Source organism: Grus americana, chromosome 4 (assembly GCF_028858705.1).
Source record: "Grus americana isolate bGruAme1 chromosome 4, bGruAme1.mat, whole genome shotgun sequence".
Lineage (NCBI taxonomy): Eukaryota > Metazoa > Chordata > Aves > Gruiformes > Gruidae > Grus > Grus americana.
Genome location: NC_072855.1, coordinates 81,830,910 through 81,856,899, shown reverse-complemented (window position 1 = coordinate 81,856,899; position 25,990 = coordinate 81,830,910). Strand labels below are relative to the sequence as shown.

The following is a 25,990-nucleotide window of genomic DNA, read 5'->3' as shown; positions in this document are numbered from 1 at the left end:
ATACGATGGGCTGTCAGGGATTCCTAATGCAGAAGGCAAGTATCCCATCTATAGCTGTGTAAATGGCTGCAGGTGGTAGGAGCCTTGGGAGTAGCAGAAATATCCACTTGTACAAAAAGGTAGTGGATGGCTACTATCAGGCTAGTGTATCGTGGTCATTTTGCCCAACAGGGGCCCAGAGTCGTCCTATTTCCTGTGAGAGTGTAGAAGGCAAGGCAAGAGGGCTCAGGAGCAGCAGAGCTCCCCCTTGATACCTGTCCTCAGCAAATTACTGTGAGATGGTGTGAAACCGAAGAGATAAAGGGGAAATTGCTGCCTTGTAAACAAGCTGCTGATTATCAGGCTGGTCAGTCAGAAATGCCTATCCCTGGGATAGGCACATACCTCGGGAAAGCCCAGGAAGGTATTTTCATTGTGTTTTGGGGTGGAGCAGTCTCTGGACAGATCAGTGGTGAACACGCAGTACTGGCTGTTTGGGGCGAATACTTTTAGTGTTCAATGCAGGGGGAGGGAAGAGTGCTTTGCAGAACCAAACCCACCGCGTTTACCATGAAAACATCAGCCACAGCCATCCGTGCGATATGCCAAAAGCCCAGTAGCACAGATCAGAATTGAGTGGAACGGTGCAGTTGACTGCATTGTGTATATATGCCCTGCTCTTTATGGTTAGGGTGTTTACTGAATAATGTCTGTTACCTTGAGCAAATAAATGGCTCAGTTTCTATGGTTTTCCCAGAAATGGGGTGGGGTTCAAATACCTGCTATTTCTAAAGCTTTTATTTGCTGTCCTGCCGGGAAGAAATTTGCACTGTGGTAGAATTTATGTTTCTGTTTCTGTTTCTTTCAAAGCCAGTTACTGTAGCGTGCTATGGGGTTGAAAATCTTTGGTCTTGTAGAAACATATGGGATGCCTTGTAAGGAGTCTACAATCTGTTAATATGTGGCTATCGGGAGTAAAAATAAAATAAAGCTAAATGTAAAGGTATAAGGATTGCATAAAGCCTTTGCATTGACTGGTACCAGTTCAGATCATCACAGGGCATCATCGTGCCCCAGACTCAAGCTATTAGATGCTGTAGTTAAATGCTATTGCTCCAATCCTGTTCTCACTTCGCTCTCCTTCTACATGTGGGCAAACTGGTGTGTTCCCAGTATGTGGTGAAACCAGAACGCTACGATCCCAGGCCGCTGTTGAACAGTTGGTAGCGCTGATTTGAATGGTCCCCATCCCACTGCAGGTACTCACTCCTAGCCTCTGTTCCTTCCTGTGGATTACACCAACACAGTGTTCATAGAACGAACCAGTCGAGAGAAAGGAGCCGACTCTTATTTTTCAGTTACCAGTTCTTAGTGGTGATGCACCACACAGCTGCACAAACACTTGCGTCTGCATGTGAGCTACTGAAGGGTTGGAAGAAATCAGGAAATGCGGAGACAAGATAGGAGAAGGGGGATAGCAGCTTCTGCTAAAGGCAGCAGTGATGTCAAAAAATTATTTTTAAATCTCACTCGGAAAGAAACGCCCTGGTGTGGTGCAAAACAGAACTGTCGAGAAAGAACAGATATGAATTCGAGAACCGTAAATACGCTCGTTGCCCTGATTGGTGGCAGAGAAAAAGCTGAAATGTGTGTCCCTGCCCCTGGATATGAGAGCAGGCTCCCTTCTCGGTGATAGCCTTATTTAATAAAAAGGTCAACAGTTGCGATAGCAACATTTACAGAGGAGCTCCCTAAAGGTAAATAGAAGTGGTATTTCAAGCTTTTACAATTATATCGACATTTTGGGTTTAGCATAGACAGTTGAATTCTGATTGTCTTGTCTGCTTGCAATCTTGAAAAAAATGTGACCGCAAAAAATAAAACAGAGGAGGATAAGAAGAATAGTCAATGTTTTTGACGATTCATTATTTCTGTGGAAGCATGTAATATGTATCTATAAAAAAAAATCCAGGCTAAGAGCGTGGACTTATTCATTTGGTCCTCTTATGTGCTACGGAGCTTTGATCATTCTGCAAAACAGTTGCAAGGAAATCAATTTCAGGGGCTCAGTGTGAGTGTTGCTTCAGTGCTTAAAAATTGGTTTTGGCATTTTGACATTTTGTATTAGCTGAGTCAGAAAAGCTGCTTAACTGTCCTCTTTTCTGCCGTCTTCTCAAAAACTGAAGGCTTCTTTGGAACTAAGGGGATTAGCTGGGTCCAAACGTGCTCTCAAAACAAGCTACTTGACTAATGACCTCTCATTTCCACAGATTTTTATAAGGTGTATATGCAAGTAAAATAGCGCTCTGCAAAAGAAAAAAATATTCGATTTTCTCCAGTTTGCCTGTCCTCCAGTAAGGAGTAGGAGAAATCGATAGACTGATACAGGAGTTGCCTATGCGCCCTTTGGAGGGAAAAGTCTCCCTTCGCATATCCACTTGAATCGTTGCCTGACTCCATAGAGATACAGGCAAGTGGGAGCTGGTCAACCTAGCATGACTTCTCTTTCCAAAACATTTGATCGTGTTCCTCGTGAATTTTTACTTTCGTGGAATAAGGTAGTTGGGCCTGTCAGAGTCTGATAATCATTTTAAACGAATCATATTTGTTAACGATGCAAAATTACTGCCTGCAGAAAGTTGTAGAAAGATGTCACGATGCAGCCTGTTTCACGAAAGGGCAGGTGGAAGTTAATATCAGCGAGCCTGGTTATACCTGTAACCTAACTGTATGTGCGCAGAAGGACTTGTAAATTAGCTACTGTCACTGAGGAAATACATCAGGGTGTCACAGGTCTGATGCTTTTATAGAACCGTGCACAATGTCTTATGGCAGTCAAAAAGGCGTCTAGAGTTTTAGGAAGCATTTAGAAAGGAATTATGGGGGAAAAAAAGAGAAAATATGAGAAAATAGTATTGCTTTCAACGTGACAACAGGATGTGTGTACTTGTATGGCATGTAATTAAATGGTGGAAGTCGTTGTCACAAGATGCTGAGCAGGCCAGAAGCATGATGAGTTTGAAGAAATGTAAGTACTATAGATACGTAGCTGTAAGCACACAGAGTTTGCACTTGAACTCTTGCTAAGCATTGGATCTGACTGAAGGAAAAGAGCTTATTCCTTTTGTAATTTCCAAATTGCGCTTAGATTCTCTGCCTGCCTTCTAGATTATTCCACGCGTAGCGTCTGCCTCTCTAGAAAGCCACAGAAATGGTGAAGTCATCTGCACGCTGACTATTTAATAGTAGTTGTTATTAAAACTCATTAACTGCAGGTAATATTAGCAATAATTTTTCACGACGGTTTTCAACAACAGCCATCTCAGGCTTATTTTTATAGGTGGCAAAAATCTTGTTTCACTTTGGCACGCAGAAACAAAATGCCTATTTGCTGACCCAGAGGTTTCTATGGCAGTCTTTGCAATTTCTAAAGGATCCATTTCCTGTGGAGTCGCTCATAATATCCTGATATAAACGAGAATAAATGCAACGCTTGGAACAAGTCTCCAATGTCAAGCCAGCACTATGTGTAATTTTGCTGGGATTTTCCCATGTTATATGAAAACAACATAAGAAATGCGATCATTTCCAGAATGGGAAGCAATCCGTAAACAAAAGTAAAGCATGGATAATGGCTCTGTCACCTGATACATAGCCAGGATGTTTGTATTAGTCAGTATTCAGCACAGACAGAGAAGTGGAGGCCAGCAAGCCAGTATTTGTATTCTGTATTCTTCTAAGGAAGAGTTAAAAGTATTTTTCAGGGACTTTCCAGTATTTCTTTCAATGACTTGCTCCGTGGTTTGCAGCATTGATACATTAGACAGACATACACTTTTGGTATTATAAGAACGGTTACATTGAAACTCGAGGGAACAAATTACAGTTCATGATTGAAAAGGCTGTTGATACCAGAGCGGAACTACAGCAACCGGGCACGGCACGGGGAGTTTGAGGGTGAGGAAACGACACGAGGTTGTTGCTTGGTTGGTTGGTTGGTTGGTTGTTGCTGCTGTCCTCTTGCCCCCAAACTGAAAAGGTTGGTGAAAGAAGGAAGTGTAAGTGGTTTCGAAGGAGGATGAGGTAAGGGACCAAGAAAGTAGCCGAGGACAGAAAGGACATGTAAACACCTCTGCTACGTGTAATTGCGAGGAGGGCGGTAGAGAAGTCAATGTAGGGTGATGAATACACCTGGCAGCTGTAACATGGAATGGGCTTCGGACAGGGTCATAGAAATACAATTTAGATGCTAAACGAAGTGGCCAAGGGGAGCAGAAGCTTACATGAGGTTGGGAAAAGAAGATGGACAGAAACGTGTAGCTAGCTGCAGTGAAATCTCAGGGTGCTTCCTTTGGTTGTGGTGCAAATGTCCTGACTCTTACTGACCACTTGGTCAGCTTTGTGGTACCTTACACAGACACGCACGTGCGCGTGCGCACACACACACACACGGACGCTTACTAAGTAGTCTACATGTTTTCAAAGGGTGCAGTTTTCTCCTGTGGCTTCTGCAGAGCCTGATAGCTGGAGGGCCACAGAGCACACTGCTTAGAGTTCAAGTGGCTGAAGGCCTCAAACTGATGCCAAAATCATCTGGGTCAAGGAGAGGACTGACCTCAATCTCACTGCAGAATGTCTTTGAGAAGAAGCAAGCCAAAGACATCGCTCTTATTTTATGATCACAATGTTATCTGGCAAAAATCCTTCTGCTGTTTTAAGATCATCTGGATCGTAGGTAAAAGTGAAATGAATGTGTAGGTATACACTAGTTTAAAGCAATAGGCTTTAAACCTGTGCCCTCCCTTATTCTCAGTTCCCTTCGTGAAGATGCCCAAGATGTTGCTGGCTTTCATTTGGCCACTGTTGCACTTGGAGGTGATGATTTCAGAGAATTGTTAAGCAGGGATGATTTATACTACTGCGCTGGGACTCCTGTGGGAAGACACGTTACACCCACGAGCGCCGAGGTCTCCATCAGCCCCCGTGGGACAGGAGATGGGGTGGTAATCATACGAAGCGTCCCAGTTTATCTGCCAGAATCCTTCCTCGGTGTTGACATGCGGCGTGAGTGCTTCTCTCCCAAAGGGGCCGAGCGTCAGTGCCTGTGCATGATGGGGAGGAACAGCCGGCCGTTTGGCAAGTGGCAGGCATCGTGTACTCAACGCTCTCTGTTTCAGGGATCAGAATAGGAAGCCGTTGTTAGACAAGGACAAACGCTTCATGTTTGGGTACCCAAATTAAAGGTCACAAATGGCCATTTTGGTAGTCAAATGGCGGCCTTTTAATGTAGTAAAGATTTAGCACTCTGGGACTGATCTGGACACCGGCAGTGTTTAGGCACCTGAGGTTAAAATTCTCTTGTCTGCAAGGTACCTAAATAAGGAGCCTTGCCCTACGGCCCACCAGTCCCCAGGACTGGAAGGAGCCCGAAGAGAGGAGAGCGAGCATTTTACCTACCCTCAGAGTTCGCTACTGCGTTCAGTCATGTCAGGTTACCATAAAGGGGTGAGTTATGGTACCCATGTACTAAAAATTTTCATTTCCATTCCAGAAAATGGGCCGAGGTGGCAAAACCGAAGCAGACTGTTTCCAAATAAATCAAAAGGTGAAATAACAACCAGATAACAAACAGGGGTTTTTGTAGAAAACATTTAATAATGCATTGTTAGGAATAATTACACTCACAAGCAAATTCTGTGTATGTAAGATGCAGTTTTTTCCATTAGCTGATTGAGTAGCTAATTAGATGTACAACCGAGTCCTTGTACAGAGCCATGGGATCGTGAATATTTCTTAACAATGAATATTAGGAATGGAGAATCCAGTAGAAATTAAATAAATTATCATCATTCTCCCTCTTGAATAGCAACTACTCAATAAATACATTTAACAATACGATGCAAATCACAATAAATAAATACAAAACCCAGTGTCTTACAGATTCCATAGGCTAGATTTTTAAAGTCAGAAATCACAGTTCACAGCCTAGCCACAGGCTGACCGTGGTTCAGGAGACTGTTGTTGACACAACATACGAGGGCACTCCAGGGGAGCAGGAGGAATTACCAGTTTGCTGGTGTAAGAGCAAAATAGTAAGGCTTAGTGTAAATAAGCTGTGCTGCAAGTGCATTGCACTTAACTAGGTGTGTTTGGCTGAACTGGCTGCCAAGGGTTCTTCATTTCCTTTAGCAAACCACTTCTCCTATTCAGCGACTTCGGTGTCAATGAGCAGCGTGTCCCACAGACAGCACTGACCATTTGAAAGACACCCTTAAATAATTACAGTTAAATAAATAAATAAACAAATAAATAAATCATCCATAATTAACATAACAACACTGATGCAGGAGGCGGAAGGTGGCACACTGCTTGACTGATGCTTTTCCCGATTTTTCTCTCAGTGGAGGAGCAGGAGCAGTTCCCAGATGTTCTTCTGTCCTGTGTTTCTTAGAGCGGTGAGTCAGAATTCAGTTGAGCCCTTTTGAGAGGTGAGGGAAGAGGATAATTTAAAAGGAGGTTCGAGAACAGTTATCGTAGCTTAGCACTGCACAAACAGTTAAGGACGAGTGGTCTGTTTCCAACTTTATGTGCTGTCTTGAGGCATAGAGAGAATAAAGGTGATGTTTTGAAAGCAATTACTGAAGTCTCAGCATATGCTTATCTGGTGCCCACCTAGGAAACTTGGCAGCACGAGTTTCGGCATTTATTTGCATCAAGAAACTCATTAACCCGGAAATACGAATTATTCACATATGCTACTGTAAGCAAGGGGAAGATGAATCCTTTAAAGCCTCGTTTTTCAGAAGGAGCCAAACGCTTCTGCGTTCCTTCCCCTCCGGAAGGAGTTGCCGGTACTTAAAAGGTTTAGTAGTGACGTACAGGCTTGAACAAGGACCCTGCAGCAGAGTTAGAAGGACTAAGACTAATCCTGTAATTAAGCAGCAAGTTACCTTGTTCTTTAAATCTGACTAAGAGACAATGGAAAGTATCACTAAGAAATGCTACAAATGGGCGCTTTTTTGGCAAGTTTACCACTCAGCTGCCCAAATTGAGAGGGAATGGGACTTACTTGGCCAAAATTGCCTTCACGATCAGCTGAACCCAGTGAGCAGTGGGCTCCAAGCACACCTCTCTGCCGTCCTTCAGAGTAGCTCTGCAAAACAGGGAATAAAGAAAAGTCAGGCAACTACTACATGGATTTGTTTTACTCCCAGAATGTAATATTGCATTTTTGGATTACTTAGTATAAATTCATCCCAACTGCTCTAGGTTAGACTTGGCCATTTTGTTACATGTGTTCCACAACTGAGGAGACTAAAACCGTCCAGAAGTTGTGTGAGTCTGTGTGCCTGCTCTCAAAGCAGTCACCCGTTCCCAGAAATCTTTCTCAATATATATGGGTCCTTGCTTTGAATTTGTTTACGTTAGCAAAGCTTTCTTACACAATGATTGAAACCTCCAGTGCTGAAAAGGTGTTTCAGCAGTACAAGGATTTCAACATTTTAGTCTCTCCTCCGTGCTATTCAAGACCGAATTAGTTTCATTGTTTGCCTAAATATGCTTGTAGGAGCTTATTTTTTCTCGCTGAGACTGACGTGGAGTCTTTTAATGGGAGTTTTGCCTGCCTCATAAATGCAGGATTTAAACTACGTTATTACCTCGTGCATTGAGAACTGACCAGTCCTTGAAATTCATGTTCTGCCACCAGAAATATGTAACGTGTCCCATGACAGACACATAATGATCAGTTGAGGAATACGTAAGGTCACAGAGACGATGAAAAACATGATGTATTACTTAAAACCGTCTCTCAGAAGAAAAACCGAATCCGACTACATGTCTCAGCCTGCTAACTGTCACGAAGCGTCAGGGCCCCGGCAGCGGCAGCAGGGTGTCGGTGCAGAGGAGGGAGGCTCTCGCAGAGCTACTTACATGACTTCGACGTTCTTGCAGTGGGGGCCGCTCTGGGTCAGCTTCACATCTTGGATGGATTTAGGCGGGATGAACTTGGAATGCGTGGCTATGCACTGGCACCGGAGCTCGGTTCCCATCCTTGCCAGGGTCCTCCCTGCAAGCAGAAAAGGACGATCGTGGTTTGAGAGGCGGGCTTACCATCGCTGTTTCGGACGTAAAGCACGACTGCTCTATTTTAACAACGTTCTCACTTAAAATAATGCATTTGTTCGAGCTGCCTAAATCTTCACGGTATAAAGATCTGTTGCTTATTTGTTTCAGAGGAGCCGATGCCCAAGTACATTTAAAACTCAATTAACACGTCTTTTTAAAATAAAACCATATATTTTGTGGTTACTTGTGCTGACCACGCTGTACGGTTAATGGCATCATTTTAATATTTGGATCGACAAACTGGCAACTCGACAGAAGTTAGAGCCCTAGATTTTTTCATTACTTGGAGGCTTGTCCATGCTTCTATGTTCATATTGTTTGTTCTCCGTTCCCAGCTGTATGTTCCTTGCTTGAGGCAGCGTGATCATTAAGCAACAAATATGAGATCAGAAACCGTTCTTTGTGTGGGAAGGGAGAGAAACATTCGAGCGCTTAAGAAGATCTTGTCTCTAGCTGCAGACACTTCAAGCAAAACTTAGAAACAAAGCAAATTTAAGTTGCTTAAAATGTTTCCCATAAGATGTCAGTAACTCTTCAGTAGAAGGGCTATGTGGTAGATCGCTGACTGAAGAGAAGTTGCTGAAAATCTCTCAAAAGAAGCTAATTTGCTGAAACCAATATAAAGCTACCTCTCTGCAAGGACAAGCATCTCGGTCGATGCCTAGACAATACTACAGCCACGGGGATCTGGGGAGGGATTTGCTTACCTTGGGACACAGCCACTGAAATCAGGAAGAGAGCCAGGACAGCCACAAGTTTGCCGTTCATGGTTAGACGGGAGTTTTTTGCTCTGGTTCTGTGGAGCAGTGACCTCTCTTGTCCCGGAGGATTGCTGATGCCTGAGCCGGGCGATCCATCTTGCTTATATACGATTTTGTGCCCAGCATGTGTGCTCTGCTAGCCTGTGTGTTGCGTTAGAGGAATTTCCCAGATGCAGTAAAAATGAGTCACGTGACTGTTGCGAAACTCCTTCCTAGATGACGAGGAATTAATCTGCTGAGCATGAAATAATGTATTAATTTAAAATATGTCAATAATAGCCACACATTCCGATTTCTTTTGTAAACTGTTGTAAATTTGGTGCTTTTTCTAATGCATACCCTTATTTAGTAATATAACTTTATGATGGTTTCAGTTACGTTTATGACACAACTTTTTGTTATTTTCTTCAGGGTAATAACTGTTCTTCATAGGGACGCCAGTTCTAGACTTGAGCTATTTAATTTCTTATCTCTGTTTATGGTGATAGCTTCTACTTGCCTGATTTTAAGCCACTGGAGTGGAAATCGGGCAGCTTTTTCAGGGGTGTCGGGATTTTACCTCAGCATTATTTTGACGGTAATTATTTTAATTTTTTGTTCTATTTTTCTGTTCAAGTGACATCTCACAGAGTAAATGCATCCCTAATACTGTCTGTTCAGAGAAGGAATAGAGGCTGCAGTATCCCAAGCTTCCTGTGAGAAGCAGATATTAAATTCTGAGCGGCTTTGAAAATCCTGCCTGCATTTTTCATGTCACACACGTTAATGACTGATAAGCAGAGCAAGCTTTGTATCCAAGCAAAACAGCATGACCTGCTGAACGCGACTGCTTTTGTTTCTTTTGTAAGGCTAGATATTTTTAATAAGTCTTTTCTGTAATCTTTTTCAGTGACCGTAGCCCTAGGTCTCAGCAAAGGGAAATCACATGCAGTATTATGGCACTGCTATCGACATTTCTGTTAAAGGACCTCGGTGCATGAGCGCGGGGTGTTTATTTGCTGTGGCCGGTAGGGAAGGCTCAGGCCCAAATGATGATCTGGGCTTAAATGAACGTTCATTTGGTTTGTTAACCCTTCTGGAGCGTGTGTCATTAGGAGAAGCCATCCTGTTTCGGTGCCGTAAAAGCGTTGTCCTTTTGACCGTGATGACTTTTGCTGCTTGGCATCTCCATCCTCAAAGCTTTGTGTTCCTGTGATCTGTGGATTTATAGAGGTGCTTCTCCCCAACTCTGAGGAGTTTGTAAAAACTCAATTATCTTTAGCATGTAAAGCATTATCATTCATTTATAGTAATATTTTCATAGTTTGCCCATAATTTAGTATGGTTTACTGTGTGCCATTTGTCATTAATTTACTTGATAAAAGGAACTTTGTGATGAAAATTCATCTGTTTCCCATCATTATGTCAGCTGGCCCAAGAAAATATATCAGGAGAAGAGATTTTTCTCTCCTGCCTCTTGCCGAATACTGAGTCAACAGAAGATAGCGATTCTGACTCCTAGTGGTGCTTCTCCTTAGCTGTATGTCTTAGAGAGCTTTACTGAAAAATACACGTAGTTCTCTGAAGGCGTGAAAAAGGAGAGGATTTTACCAGGTACGGGAGGTTATGTTTTATTGTTTATGTTGTATTACCTTGTATAGGTTATGTTAAATTCACAGGGTGGTTGCACTGGCGTCAGATTGTAGATGCTGGACCTTCAGCCAGTTTGCTTGGAAGGAGGTTTTGCTGATTCTTTTGTGTTTACTCTCTTTCTCTCTGTGTCTCTATGTATGTATGTATGCACACACACAGGGTAATTAAAATTTGATTAGGGATCCCGCTTTTCTTACTTACTATTTGCAGCTCTTTTATCTAATTTTGGCGTGCACTGAAATGTCATTAATGTCTGAGGCAAAAAAAGAAAATTCCCCCTCGAATCCCCGAGTAAAACCAATGACTGCTTGTCCTCCTTATCGCTAGACTCAGCTATTTCCTGAGTGTGGCAGTAACGGATCCGCAGAAATCCCCACGTCAAAAGTGGAGCCAAGAGCCTACTCCACCTACATGATTAACCCTGCCCCTGAGCTAGGAGTAAGTATCTGTCTAGAAGAGCAGGATGTTTGTAATGAAATAAAAATCCACTAGGTTTTCTGAGAGCTAAAGCATCTCCTCCACCTCCGCTTTTTCTCTGGCGTGACAGAGTTTCATCGGGACGGTGTCAAGGGGGTGTAATAGAGACGATAGTGGCATAAAAAGGTTGAGACGTGAGATCAAGCCCAAAGGCCAGGCGCTCCTAACCTGCGTTCCTGGGAGTGCCGTGCTTCGCCCAAGTTCTCCCTGCATCCCTTCAACGCTTTGCCCAGGATCTCGTCCCAGCCCCTGCCTATGGGAACTCCAAATCCATTATCTGATCTTGGCAGCGTGTGTTTTCCCGCCAGCCATCAGAAATGACTTGTGCAAATGGATAACGTCACTGAGTGAGCTGATACCGCTGCAGGCAGAGACCTTCCATGCTTAACTCTGTTAAAAGCACGCTTGTAACGAACAAAACAACAGTTATGCAATAGTCCGATTGCTGAAAGACTGCTAAAAAGGGAAGTAAATGCCTCCCTTGCCTGTGTTTTAAGTCAGGATACAGGATGTGTTGTCTGTGCTGCAGGATGGAAACTAGTGGTTTTTCTTTTTGATGACTTCATTGCCTTGTCAAATGAACACAAAAGTCAAAAGGGAATCTTTCGGGATCGTTTAGAGTCTTTGCGTGTAGCAAAGGACACCCAAGCCCGAGGGACCCAGTGAGGGGCCTTCATGTGTACTCTGGTGACCGAGACCATCGTGAGGGATGGAGGAGTGCTGGACTTCAGTCCCTTACTGTTTTGAGTCGTCGCAGTTCCAGAGGAATGCTCCAGCCTCTGGGCTGATAAAGTTACTCTCTCTAAGAAAATTAAGAATCCGCCTTGTTTTAGACAAATTCAGACCTCTCACTTGACAAGTTGTGCGCACAAGACCCCAAAGGCTCAGGAGACCAAGCTTTCGCTGGAACGAGGGTTCAGCCTGCGCAAGGCCAACCCTGTCAAATCCTGTCTCCTGTGCATCCTCTCTTCCAGCCCACTCTTGTTCCCAGGGAGAAAATCCCACTCTGTCCTCTGAAGCCACCTCGTTTTCCCCACAAAGGGCTTGGCGTTCACCTGCCAGTCCACCTGAGCTGCGGAGAGCGGAAGGGGCAAATACAGGGGCTGGGAAATAATCGCTTCCGCTGCTCAGAAACTGGGCACGATGTTGTGCCAACACTTGTGGAAGTTTACAGTGAGGCAGAGTGTAGGGAGCTGATACGTAAAAAGCAGAATGTCTCCTAAACATCTGGGATTTGACATGCTGTATGAGGAAGTCATAGCAAAGAAAGGAGAAAAGCTTAGGTCAGTTTGTGATTTTTTTTTTTTTCAAACTTCAGTCTCTAAATATAGATGGTTATGTCAGATCACAGTAAGTGCTGGACTTTCCTGAATCCCTTTGGTATCGCAAAATAGCCGTGCAGCTTTTTGGTTGATTTGCCTTTTAATTTATGTATTTACGAATATAAAACTATAAGTGTGTACTTATGTGACTGCATATTTATTTATTATACATGTTTCAGCTCTGCTTGACAACAGTCAATTCTGCATTGTAGCTTTCAGTTAAAACATTGTGGCTTAAATGAAATGTTTCATTTAATCTATTTCAATATGAAAAGTCACTGACCATATTAATATAAGGTATCTAGAATAAAAATATACCAGTTAGTATTATAAATGAGATCTGTTTTGCATAAAAGCTGTTGTACATACACTTGCCGATCCATTGGATCTCAAGCCACTGGATAGGTCACTTCTTATTGTTTACCAAAACGGGGAGGGGAGCATGAGCGGGAAGGAACAATCCGTGTATTTAGTCAGCTTACGAGTTCGCATCTGAATCCAGAGCTGCTCTGCTTTGGGGCTCCAGTGGAGGTCAGTCCCAGTCAAATACTGTCTAGCTGGAGTCACTTAGAACCACTCTTCCTTTCCTTCAGTCAGTCACATTTTAATCAGCACCCCCCGTTCCCCATTCCAGTGAGTGCCTGTCTCGCAGATCATTTTAAAGATATGCCGCCAAAGAAATTATTTTCTTTTCAAAGTAATCTTTGGTCTTTGTGGAACACGTTGCTACGGCCGTCAGGAGCGTCTGGTGGAGGCTCTCTGCCGCTCTCTGAAAGGCGGTTCTTTCATGGAGAAATGGGTGTGATTCACTTCTCTCATGGCCACCCAGAGGTATCACTTCTTTGTAGTTGAGCCTAGTCTTTACTGCTTTTCATTTAGTATCATCAGAATACTTCAGCTCGTAGCACAGGACCTTCCCAGACCACTCGCGGATATGCCAAACCAATTAGGACTCTACACAAGCTGGTGTAGGGATCCATGGGTGATGTCCCTTTACCAAACAAGCTGACCTTTTCATTCTGTCCGCCTTTCTAGGTATTCACCTGTTGTGAAAGGCTTCTTTCTTAGCCTCAGTATTTCTAATGTTTGGTGAGGGTTGCGAAAGGGTTTCAGAAAGACAATTTGAGTGTACCTGCGGGACCTTCCACATCCACAGGCTCGTTGTCACCTTCAAAGAACCGTAGGAACTGCGTGAAAGACTTCCTTCAAAGCTGCGCAGACTCTTCCTTGTTATATGTTTGTTCGTGTCCATTTCTGCTTTAAGTGAGGCCATTTCAGGGTAATTTATTTCCTCTTGTTCTTGTCCTTACAGCACTAAAACACATTCATTAAGCTTTAAGTCCTTGGCCCATTACGGGTAGAGTTTGAGAGATAGACACAGCAAAGGAAGTACGTAGAATCAGCAACTGGCTCGGGGAAAAAAAATAATCAAATGTAGTAATGTAGCAGAAGGGGGGATCTGTTCCTTGACATTCTCGTCAGCAAGCGTCTCCTCTCATTTCATATCCTAGAAGAACCCCAAGGTGTATTTTTCCTTGACTTTTCTTTGATTGGTGACTGAATATTGTCTCTGGCCCTGTAATTAGATGAAGTATAAAGTGAATTCAGAAATTTATTAATGAAACAGTTACAATTAATACAAGCCAGAGGGAGAGCAGTAGGTGCTCACAAGTTGTTAATGACCTACTTTTACTGTTTCAACCATTGACACGTGTGCAAAGACAAAGAAAATTTCCTGTGTTTACACAAGTACTACCCCAACAGAAAGGACTTCCGTACGCCTGTGTCCAAACCGTGTGAAACAGGGACGTGATGGTGCCCGTTACAGCAGTGAGAGCTAATAAGCTTAGAAATGCCAGCTGCACCCAGAAAGAGGAAGCGAGTCTTTCCGGGCTTGGTTTTTGGAAGCGGCCGGCACACACCCGCATTGTGCTGTCAGCGGATGTTTTGGTGCATCAGACCTGTAGCCTTTTGGGTGGCTTGACCCACAGGGAAGGTATCAAAGCTAGGAAACGATTTTAATCCGCAGGCATTTAGAGATACAGATTTAGAGAGAACTGTTGGAAGGAATTAGTAATGCCTGAGCAGGGTGAACGTTTTCTTGCCAAGGAATTAAAAGATGCCTTTTAGAAATAGCTTTCACCTGAATCTGTTCTAGTAAAGAAAACAACCTGCCTGGCCAAAATAGCCCTTACAGTGAGCCGGGCCCAGGGAGCAGCGGGTGCCACACACGTTTGTCTGACACCTTTCGGCGTAGCTCTGCCAAGAAAGAAACAAAGAAGTTACGGCTAGGCGGATCCCTCCCACTCTCCTAAAGTTTTGACATCTATCTTAGCTATTTGACAATTAAGTAACTGGAGGACACGGTACAAACTTTTGTTTGTTAAACTTGTTTGGTATTTTCCAGCTAGCATTTCTGCGAAAACTAGGGAAAATTATTTTGCTGTACTTTTTCTGTACTTAGGCATTTAAGTTTGGGGCTTTTTTTTTTTAATGACCGATGTCAATATAGGTGCTTATGATGCAATCTTTTTAATGAGCCTGATGAATTTTTTATTTGGTTTCTGTTCTCTATCTGGTCATAGTTTAGCAGATAGATCTTTCAGGAACCTAATTATCTTGGAAACTTTTTTTATTTTAAGTCAAACCCAAAATTACCAATTACTAGTGAGGTGGAACTGGACGGCACGCAATGCTGCACAGAGGGTATGATTGTACAAGTATTACTCGCTTATGAAACCGTAGTGAAAGCATAAACCCCTGAAAGCTCCCTTCTGTTTACATAAAGGCATTGGTCCAATCCATGTGAATAGTTCCTGATGGGATTTTAAATGAAGCTTACCATATCTTTTACATTGTACTCCCGTGGATTTTACAGTTTAAGTTCCACAGTCCCCGCACAGGAAAATGCTCCATATGCAAAATTCTGACACAGGGAATAACTCGCGGCGTTTCAAACTTTGCCACATGCAGACCAAGTTAGTGGAAATTGTTTGAATTCGCGTCGGAGAGGTCGAGATTGTATCTTTGATTCTTCATTGTCTAAATTATTAATTGTGCCCTGAATGTACTATGGGGATCTAATTCTCTCCTCTTATGTTGGTCATAACGAAGATATTAGCATAGGGAGACTTTTAAAATACGGTCTGGAAGCGGCTTGTAACATTGTTGGGAAATTAGCTCGTTCCTTGGGATAGAAGGCCTAATACTGATACTTAGCGCCTACGAGGCTTCGCAAGACCACATAATTCACCCAAAGTAAATAAGTAACTAGAGTGTGAAATGCTGAACTTCCTCCTACTGAAAGTAAGACTTCCACATTTTTGCAGCGAGGTCCTCTTTGGCTTCATCTCACATTCTGAGTAGCCGTGAGAGGGATGAACTCGGAACCAGTGCTTATGCAGTGGCATTGGAAGCCTTTTTCCTCTGTCTTCGACAGGGCCTTACCTGTGGAACAAAAATAACTTATGTCTAGGTAAATGAACAATCTCATTATTTGCTCCTGTGACGCACAGAATATTCCCTTCTGTCAGCCTTAATGTTGTTACTCAGACGCTCTGATTGCTGAAGATTTTGAGATAAAATTAACTGCATCTGCACAACAGCAGCAGTTTCAGTCTCCGAGCTGTTGGTGTGCTGTTGGTACGCAGATGCATTTCAAGTTAAACTCGTATCTCTAAGTGAGAATACGTGGATGTTTTCATTGTGCATTTGTGCCCGGCCAGATTCTACACCTAAATAGCATCACTTGAACAAAGTCGGTTAACGTTATCAACTATCTCCCTGTATTGTTTACGAGTTTCTGCCGTGATCATCTCCTCATATTCTTTATTCTCTTCTGCAAATCGCATAATTCTTGCTCTGAGGAAGCAACATCATCAACCTGCCTACCAAGAATAAGAGTACAAATAGGAAAAAGTTGTCATTTGGAAAAGAGACGTATGGACACGTTCAGAAAAAAGGTTCTGTCTTAATTTGAACATTTCTTAAAGTCTAGGGTTAGGCAAATATTACGGCATAGGAATAAACTGATTTCCTGACAGAAGTATATTTTAAGCCCAGAAACAGCCACAGCATCGTAACAGATGCAAATGCAAACGATACTTTTTTTTCTCTGCGCAGTCCGTTCGGTGGCACTTCAGAATTCCCTGACTTCTGCTGCTGTCTATTTTTAATCATTTGTTTAAATTGTGATTATTATCCATCACTTTCCGTATGTACTTCTCCACGAGACACTAGTTTTAAGCAACAACGCTGAGCTCGCACTCGGAAATCACTACAGCGTTGCCAGGCATCCCCCAACCCCAAATGAAGAGACTTTCAACCCCCTCTCTGAACGCAGAATTTCTGTTCACCTCTTTGCATTGAGTTTAATTACCTTGTGCCAAAACTTTTACCCAATGTAATTATGGGAACTTTTCATCCCGATCTTATGGACTGTATTTTGGTATGACTCTAATGAAGTTATTTAGCCAGCGTCTTATGAAGGCAAGACATAACTAATTTGTATTGTTCTCTGAAAGGATTTTGTCGTTTTCGGTTCGGCTAAAGGGATTTAGATGCTTAATTCTGAACCGAAAAGCTTCTCTAGTCATTGAACAGGAAATTATGAGCTTAAAATGACTGAGGCATTGTCACCTAAGTCACTGAAGGTCTTCTGAAAATTTGATTTGTTCAGAATATGGAAAGAGAGAGTATCTGACAGTAAGAGTTGTAATAACCCCTGAATCAAAGAAACACTTAGGAAGTTACTTGTTTTTGTTTCTAACCTCATGCATCTAGAATAATCGTAGGTGTTTAAACCAGAAGATGAACACGTGTCATGAGCGAAATCTCTCAAGTATTCCTCAGGAATCCGTTTCTGGAGTGTGTATGGTTTAGTCACTGGGATATTGGATATTCTTATCTTTGTGAGGTGAAAAAAAGGAGTTCTCGGGGAAAGAAACTGGACCAAATTGTGATCTGATAAAATATGTTGTCCGTGTGAATTTCAGTACCTCCCTAAAATTAAGAATGCACTTGGGTTTTGAGAAGAAGGACCCTGCCAAATGTACGTAGGGGAGATGGCAGTTTATCCTGGACATACACAGCGTCTGGCTTTTGCTCACTTGGGAGCAAGACAACACTTTGGATATGTTCACTGAGATCGTTAACTAGTTCATAACTGGTTTAATTAAGTGTCCCGACGTAAAAATATTTCGCCAGGAGAATTAGTAATTTCCTGGAGTCCGAGTTCAGCTTTGCAGAGACAGCGTTGGCAGAGCAGAAACAACGCAGAAGAACAGCCCACGTTAGACCAAGGTAATCATCAAGTCAGAAGAGCCGCAGTGCTTCCCTTAGCAGCCTCTGAGAGCACTGAAACGTGGTTTTGGAAGCGTGAAGGTTGTTGTTGTTGCGTTCCTAAGAAAGGTATCTTGTGAGCGCACACAGAAAAGAAATGCGATAGTTTATCGTTCCTAGCCAGCCTCTGAATTTTAACCTGTGGAGAAAGATGGGATATGGTTCAGCCGCTGTGCGGATGCCTTGCCTGGGGTCCTGGGAGCGCAGCCATTGCTGATGACAGAATATTTTACGAGAAGAGCCCTTCCTTGGCTGTGGTTCAGCTCCCAGTAACTTGACTGGGATTTTGCTGGTAACAAAGGTTACACGCTTACTGTAAGTATCCGTATAGCACTGAAACTGGTGCCGGTCCTTTAGGATACTCACATACTTTCATGGGCGTGCATGTCAAGCGGTTCTTCCTCACCTCTCCCCATTCTCGGCTGATACTTCTGTCATGCTTACCTCCAAATCAGATTTCTGAAAGAAGCCAGCTTGTAAAAGTCAGTCGGAAAACAGGAAGGCTTAGTGTTGTAAGACAAGTCTGAACAAGACCTGTCCTCTTGAGAAACTTTGTCTCCTTTAGCTTCTGGGGACGAGGTTTGCAGGCTGTGTAGTGCCGTGCGGTGGGACAGGGGCAGAGATGGGGGTAGGGGGCAAAGTGCGGTTGGAATAGTTGTCATCTTGCATAAGAGCTTGCTCAAACAGTACCAGAAACTCCCTTTTTATCTCGCGCCGTGAGCAAACATGAACTGTTTGTGCAGAATACGGAGCGGCTTCTTATGGGAAAAGACCAAAGGGAAAAAAAAAATCAAAACATTAGCTCAACTTTCCCATTTTCTCAAGTGTTTACTGCTCGTATTCCAGCCATTCCTCTGCAAATCGCTGTGTCTCAGGCAGATGTGCGGCCGTACAATCGGAGCTCTATTTATTAGCATTTCTTGTGATGTAGTCCTCCCTCCTCACTGGAATTAGGGAGGATGCTCAGTGACTTCCCTAATGTTTATCAGGTTTCCCAGCTCATTTAAGTTAATGAAAAACTTTGTTCAGTGCCAGATTCTCAGCTGACGTGCTGTCCCAGCACCGCCACTGCTATGGCCCTGCAATGTCTGTGACTAACCATTATTTGTTCATTACTTTCTATCTGCGAATTTTACGACCCGGACCTCTGAAAACACTGAGTCTGGCAGCAAAAGAAGAAGGAAGTAGATCATTTTTATAATTCCTATTGGAAACCATCTGCCCTCGCTAGAGGCAAAAATTTGCTGTTGTAATTACCCGCCCACCCCCCCCAACTCAGCCACCGCTTGCCCTTCTGAGAACCCACTGCAAGATACAACATGTAAGAAAACGCATCCTCTTTTTCAGTTCTGTATTTCAATAAGGAAATTAATCACAATATTGAAGTGAAAACATTTCAACAAGCATTTATTAGGTACATAAACATAAATATTTTTCATAAATAAACAAGCAAATAAATATTGAAGACCAACTACATTCTTATGCAAAAGTAAAAATAAATAAATAAATAGATAAATAAATAAATAAATAAAGTGCCTTTTTCTAACAAAAGATGGGATTAAAATGTATGTTTATACCTTCAAAACACTAATTCACAGTAAATAAGATCTTGAAAATGATAGCACAAAACCTGACGTCTCAGAATTTTGGCTTGCTAATTGGCAAGCTCCCCTCTTGCGGCCCAGAGCCCGCTCTGAGTGGCAGTGACTTAGGTATAGTTGATGCTACCTGTCCGTGCTTTCCTGGAGAGGGGTCAGTGGCCTTTTGCTACACTGTTAGCAAAAAGGGAAGCTGTCATTTAGAGAAAGCTCTGCTGAGAATGCACTGCCCTGATCCGGCTGTCTTGAGCAAAAATGACTCCAGAATCGTCTCCATCTCCTTTCACAAGCCATTTTTTCTGCCAGCTTTTTCTGGTGTCAGTGGTTTCTCTCCTATGTAACGAGACCTCTTTAAAAGACTTAAAAGTACCGTTGTCAACTAACTACAAAAACAGGGAATCCGTACTCTCTAGGTGCTGTTAGCAGCGTGAATGTAGGAGGCAGGAGGAGCTGAGCTGCCAGAATCTGGATGAGCGTCTCTCCCATTGTTGCTTTCCTGGAAGAGTTAGGAATTTTTTCTTCTTCGCCTTACGACACTGTCTCAGGTTTGGCGTTTGCCCTGGAAAGACAGAAAATGGAAAAGGAGACAGTTAGAACTTGTCCACGGGACAGGTATCACTCGCTGGAATCAGCTCAAATCCACTGCTAAGGGTCTGCGCTTCTCTGTCCACGCACCTTAAAAGCTGTTACTGAGCCTAAGGGACCCTGGGACACGGTGACCATTTCACACCTACTCAGTAACTTGCCACCTCTTGGGCCCGACTTTCCCCCGACCCATCTAAACGCCGTCAGTTTTGAAAAAACGATTGTTGCTTTCTGCCTTTGCAAGCAAGAGGAAACCAGTCGGTTAAAGCCTGCATTTCCTGAGCGCTTGAGCTGCAGGTTTTCAATACGCTCGTGCCTTACGAGAGACGTAGCCAACGTTCACGTGGGGTGCGCGGCACAGGAAGGGATTGAACCTAATGCTTTAATTAAAGCTCAGAGCAATCACACACGGTGGTAACTGCTTGAGGAGGCAGAATGTCTGACCACTTTACGCCGTACGTGTTTGCTAGCTCATTTAAAATGCAGGTTTTTGATAAGCCGTGCTCACTGAGAACAAATGACTCACTTGTCCAGAATTGCCTTGATGATCAGCTTCACCCAGGGAGCAGTGGGCTCCAGGCACACTTCTCTGCCGTCTGTCAGCGTAGCTCTGCAACAGAGAAAAAAGGAAGGGAAAAGGTCTACTTAGTGAATTCCAAGGCAATTTCCCTTTTCTCGCGTAACATCATCCTAGGTGTACACTTACATGTTCTACTTTGAGCTGTATCGGTTGAGGCTGTAGCCTAACATAAAGGTTTGGTTTTTTTAAATGGTTTGATGTCTTCTCATATCTGTTTGCTTGAATGCATTAAATCATTTGCAGGACTCTCGCTCTTTTCCAAATTGCTTCCTCCCTCCTCCCCCCGCCCCCAGCTTGCTTTGTATTTGTGGCGGTGTTTAACTGAAGGGCTAAATCTTTCCATCTTGATTCAGAAACTGTACTGCCCGGTCCGCAGGAATTTTGTTACAGTGAGCGTTCTGGAATTGTGACTGGATTAGATGATTTCTATGCTCACAGTAGTTTTTGCATTGACTTAAGTAGGAGTGCGATCATATTTTTGACCTATCTGTTAAAATTCACGTTTTGATCACTTGCTCGGCACGGTGCCGTGAGTTTAATTCTCTTCTCGTATGCTGGTGGAATTCAGAGTTTTAGAAAGTTAGTTGCTGTCTGATGACCGCAGCTTTAGGTTGAAATATTGCATGGGGTGTTTTGGCAAAACCAACATGCAACTTAAAACACATAGCATATTGTTTCTAAGAGCAGCGTTGCTGTTGTACGTTCTGCGTAGCCGCACCTACTGGTTTGTTACATCATTCTGAGAACACTTACATCATCCTGAATGTAAAATCTGTTTCCTTCTTGTTAAGTAATCGGGAGGATTTTGCAAAAGCACTTACATGACTTCAACGTTCTTGCAGTGAGGTCCGCTGGGGATGAGGTTCACGTTATGGATGAACTTGGGATGGATGAACTTGGAGTGGGTGCCTACGCACTGGCACCGGAGTTCAATCGCTGACCGTGGCACGGCCTTAGCTGTAAAACAAGGAGGAAGAAAAAGGTGGGCTGTTTCACTGTTCCCAGAAGGAAGCACAACATGTTCTTTTTGCTTACGGTATCAGATCAGTTATTTGCTGAGCTTGTAAGACAGCGTAGTATCTTCCCTGTCAGCAGTCCCCCGAGCAATTAGGAAAGCTTTCGGAAGGGTTTCTTTACCTTCTGTCCCAACCGCTGAGATCAGGAGAAGAGTCAGGATGGCAGCCATAGCCTTGCCCATCATGACGCAAGAGTGTTTCTTCCTTGGGTCGCCTGGGTCTGGTTCTGTGGCGAGGTGAGCTCCCGCAGCCCTGAGGGTGTTCAGTGCCTGTGCTCTGGGACCTGCCGTGTTTATATACTGCCTTGGCCTCCCCGCTGCACCCCAGCATCAGGGGTGGGTCACACCGGTGGAAACTCCCAACCCGTACGATGCTACTGTGAAATGAGTCACAGGTGAGTGGGGTAAGCCCCTTTCCCTAGATGACCACGAAATTGCTTTTCATTAGCACAAACCACTTTATTAATTAAAGAAATATAAAATCATAGAATACGTACAAAATTGCCCTGTACTTGGCTTTATGGAATCTATAGGGTTTTGTAATACTCTATTTCTCGTGATTATTTTCTTTTGTGCCTTCGTACTTTCGATGTTGTTGTTACGTTACTCTTTGTGACTTTCCGCTTCTGGGGGAAGGCATTTGATCTGTGATTTTCCATCTCTGTGTCTCTGGGCTTTAGTTTGGGGTTTGTTTGGGTTTTTTTCATTTTAAAACATGATAGAAGAAGGAGCTAATATTTTCTAGAAATGGTAAGTGCTAGAACTGGATTTTACCGCACTCCCCTTGTCCTTATATGCAACTACATTTTAAGAAATCTTTCTTTATATTCTGAGATAACTTCTGCAGAAATACTTCCAGTACTTTTTGATACATTAAAACCTAGCATCACTGAAATAAGCAACAGAATCCAGACTGACTTTCTCGTACTATTGAGAACATATGGAATATGTTATGATAATATGATGAATGGCTTTGCCTAAGCAGGTGGATTTTTTTTCTGAGGATGACTGCTTCTGCTGAAGCCAAAACTTCTTAACTGTTTGCTGCTTTGCATTCGGGCAGAGGAGAATTCTAAAAGCTGCTGCGGGATTCTGCATCTGAAATCAATTGAGGCACTTTTGCAAATTTAAATTTGACCCCATAAAGAAAAGATTTCTTCTGATTATGATAAAATTAAAGGAAAAGTGAAGATGGGATTGGAAAGGAGGATTATTCAGGTAAAGTCAGAGATGCACAACCATTTTTATTAGCAATAGAAAATAATGCTAAAACACAAGTTAAACATTAAGGAATCCCGTTATTGTTCTTCTGCCAGGTAGTGGAGACAGTCAAAGGAACAAAGCACAGGACCAGATAGGAACGAATAAAGGTTTATTGTTCTATGACTCATCACGAAGGACACAGAGATTTGTGCGCGCCAGACTGAATTCCACTTAGAGTTACCGTATATATGAGTGTCTGTGGTTTTACACAATTAAGTTTATAACTAGTCTTAGGGGACGTGTTGTGAATAGTGGCCTAAGATGTGTGGATATAGAATTAAGCACCTGTTTTTCCTGTAAATTTTCAGCTTGCAGTGAACATAGCTGGGTTAGCTAAAGGGAGCACATAAGCACTTAATTACGGCCCGTCGATGTCAAAGCAGAAGTCTGCCTGGTGAGTATCCTCTCGTCAGTCATGGCCATCAGCAGATGTCTAGGAACGTGTAAGACAAGATCGAGCGTGTTCGAGACTTATCCCTAGTAGTCTCCCACGCTAAGCCTGTTTTCATTTGATGCCTCCTGATTCTTTTATGGTAAAACAAGAGCTAGATATTGATCCTTATCCCCTATTTGCATCTCCTTCATAGTTTTGTAGACCTTTATCACGTCTCCAGGTGATCATCTCTTTTTACAAAAAGTTGTCCTGTTGCCTGATAGCAGCACAGACTGCATTGTTCATTCCAATCTCTGGACTTTTTATGTCCCCCTAACACGCTATTTCCATGCACAGCCAACTGTTTACAGAAATGTAAATTAGAGTATCAATGGAAATGTCTTCTGGCCCACATGCAAGCGGAAAATGGCAGTATAAATTGCGTTGCCTGAGGAACGTAGACCTCCTTTCCGAATAAACCTAGGAAACTGTTCTTTGTCTTTAATTTCATGAATTCAAAGTTATTGCTTCTGTACTGTATATGCAATGAAGGTGTTATTCTTTGTCGTCTTTGTGTAAGACCTACTGCCTGTTGTGCTTTAAGGAAGCATTATTTCTGCTTTCTTGATCCAGACAGATAAGATGTTTGTGGCTCTTGTACGTTACTACTCAAATATAAAGAAAAGGCTTAGGTGTCTTACCTCTGTCATATATGATGTCATGATTACAGTATAACAAATCTTGATAGGGAGCTATGGGAACAACTGAGTAGAGTTCTGGAGCCCGTGTTTTGACTTGTAATTTAAGAGGCAGCGAGCAGAAGACTTGGCTTGCCAAAAACGCACAGTCAGGAAAGACAAATTCCATTTGTGGTTACAGAGGGAAGTCAGACAAGATGAACCATAAATGAGAAGATCGCTAGTTTTCTTGTAAACACTTTTGATTTGGGGAAAAGAGAGGAGCTGCTGTTTCAATTTATTTGCGAGGACCTAGTTTTGGAGACGTGAGGCAGGTGAAATAAAAGCTGCTGAATTTCTAATGCGTACTTCTCTGACCGAAGAGAACGATTCCTAAGCCTTAAATATCAGTATCGTAAACAGTATCTGTTAGCCTCCAGCTGAATAAACCCTTTTTTTTTTGTCATCAGGGTCATAAATATAGTTTTTGAGAAGCTTCAATTTTCTCGGCATGAGTGCCTTCACACCTACCCAGCGATAAGATTTCTGAGAAAGGCAGGGCTTATAGGCAATATATGACACAGGGGAACGCAGACTGTCCTGCTCCAACGTTTGACGCCGACGTGTGGTACAGAAGTCCCTGTCTAAATCACATGTCGAACTGGTACGTGCCAGATTAGTTCGAATGAATCCGTAGGTGCTACCGCAGGCATAAAATTTGCCAATTCCGCTAATCGAGGCTTCCGCATTATGCCATGGCATAGCAAAGGGCAAGGGAGGTACCCGAGTGAAAAAATGGAGAGTTTCTCAGATCATTTTCTGTATGCTTCTCCCCAGCTTCCCCTGACTGGTGAGTGACCTGGAACTTTACATTTCCTTACGCTCACATGAGCAGTGGGGGATTTCTTTCCCCTGGGGAACCCCTTGCAGTGCTCTGTCCTCATCTCCCTCAAGGTTTGCTCACCGATATCTTTAGAAATCCTGCCTCATGCCTGGAAGTTTAGATTCCAACATGTAAAGATCATTTAGAAATAGCTGAGCAGCTGAGTAAGTGAATGCGATGACAACTGTTGGGGTTTTTTTAAAAGAATTTTAGGTTCAGCAGGAAAGGATAGTCCTGCTTGAGCTTTAGATTTCCTTCAGGCAAATTCTTCCTCTTATTTTCTCATACTTCTGTGATGCCGTATGCAAAATCTATGTGTACTTTAGATCTGCAAAGGGAAGATGTCTCGACTTCTTTGTTTCTTTGTCTGGCAGTCTGGGTCTTTAGTGTCATCTATATTTTGGCAGTGAGACAGTCTCTCCTGTGAACCTTACCTGAGGCAACTTGACTGACTTGAGAGGGCCCAAGAGAGAACCTAATTAGAGTTGCAAATATCGTAAGTATGTGTCTTTCCCCCCTAACTATTTCTTAATTAGCTAGCAACAAAAATCCCAAGATTTTAAGTTTGCAAACTGCCACACTGAATGACTTTCATATTAAAGATATGGAATAAACAGAAATGCAACAATGAGACAGATGTTTAGTACCTATCTTCCTGATCAGCTTCCGCAGCGTCCGAGTCAGCCCTCTACAGAAATATTTGTTCTCTTCTGTTTGGTTAATATGCAATTCTGAAAGCCCAACTCGCTTGGATGAGCCCTTATTCTCAGGAAAGGCTCACTGAAATTCACGTGGCTGTCTCTGCCCCTCTTCCTGAAGCTGTTTGTGCTTGATATTTACCACCGTTACCAAGAATGGAAATAGCATTCATTTGTTTCTAGAAGTGCTGGGCACGGAGCAAAGTCTATTTTCTGAGTCAGTCCTCTACTGGGCAGGTGTTACAAAGGTCACTGTGCGAGAGCTTTAACGAAGGAGTATGAATTAGTCATGAAGTTGCACAAAGTCTTCTGAGAACAAGGATGAGAGCCAGAGCTCTGCTGTAGTGCAGCGCTACTTCTTCACAGCACAGGAGGTGATGATCCATGTTCCTGTACTTCCCGTGCGGCCCGTGAGTCTTGCTGCGGAGGAGTACACGTGCAACGCCTGTGCTGGTGAATTTTTGTTTCCACCTGCACGGCCGATGAAATCTCTGGTTTAGAGGCAGAAGCGCCTTCCAGTTCTGTCTGGAGTGGACCTGGCACGTGGATCTGCCTGCAGCACAAGCAAGTGCTCCGGCAATACGCAGTTCTACAACGCATCTCAAACCATCGCTATCCCTTCTTTCCCTCTCTTCTGAATTTTCTGTTAGCCAGCTTAATTTCCCTTTGTTCGTCTCGCT

The 25,990-nt window shown here is 43.1% G+C and overlaps 3 protein-coding genes across 7 annotated transcripts in view; 1 reads left to right on the top strand and 2 right to left on the bottom strand.

Annotated features, from left to right (window-relative positions):
- Positions 1–5,614: 5,614 nt before the first annotated feature.
- Positions 5,615–8,971, bottom strand: LOC129205612 (interleukin-8). Its single transcript, XM_054823385.1, has 4 exons — positions 8,814–8,971; positions 7,912–8,047; positions 7,049–7,132; positions 5,615–6,457 (listed from the first exon to the last, which is right to left on the bottom strand). The coding sequence occupies exons 1-4, from the start codon at positions 8,872–8,874 to the stop codon at positions 6,427–6,429; spliced, it is 312 nt and encodes a 103-aa protein (XP_054679360.1). The 5' UTR covers positions 8,875–8,971; the 3' UTR covers positions 5,615–6,426.
- Positions 8,972–19,047: 10,076 nt separating this feature from the next.
- On the bottom strand, positions 19,048–21,684 carry LOC129205611 (interleukin-8-like). Its single transcript, XM_054823384.1, has 4 exons — positions 21,539–21,684; positions 21,223–21,358; positions 20,348–20,431; positions 19,048–19,795 (listed from the first exon to the last, which is right to left on the bottom strand). Exons 1-4 carry the CDS (start codon positions 21,600–21,602, stop codon positions 19,765–19,767), a joined length of 315 nt encoding a protein of 104 aa, XP_054679359.1. The 5' UTR covers positions 21,603–21,684; the 3' UTR covers positions 19,048–19,764.
- Positions 21,281–25,990, top strand: part of RASSF6 (Ras association domain family member 6) — a 47,804-nt gene continuing 43,094 nt past the window's right edge. For 2 of the 5 annotated variants that reach the window (XM_054823368.1, XM_054823367.1), the window contains exons 1-2: positions 21,674–21,811; positions 22,988–23,073. The gene's annotated coding sequence lies outside the window, so the exon portion shown is untranslated. Of the gene's footprint in view, positions 21,384–21,588; positions 21,654–21,673; positions 21,812–22,987; positions 23,074–25,990 lie in introns of those variants that run through there. The other 3 variants (XM_054823371.1, XM_054823370.1, XM_054823375.1) reach the window with 3 other exon arrangements.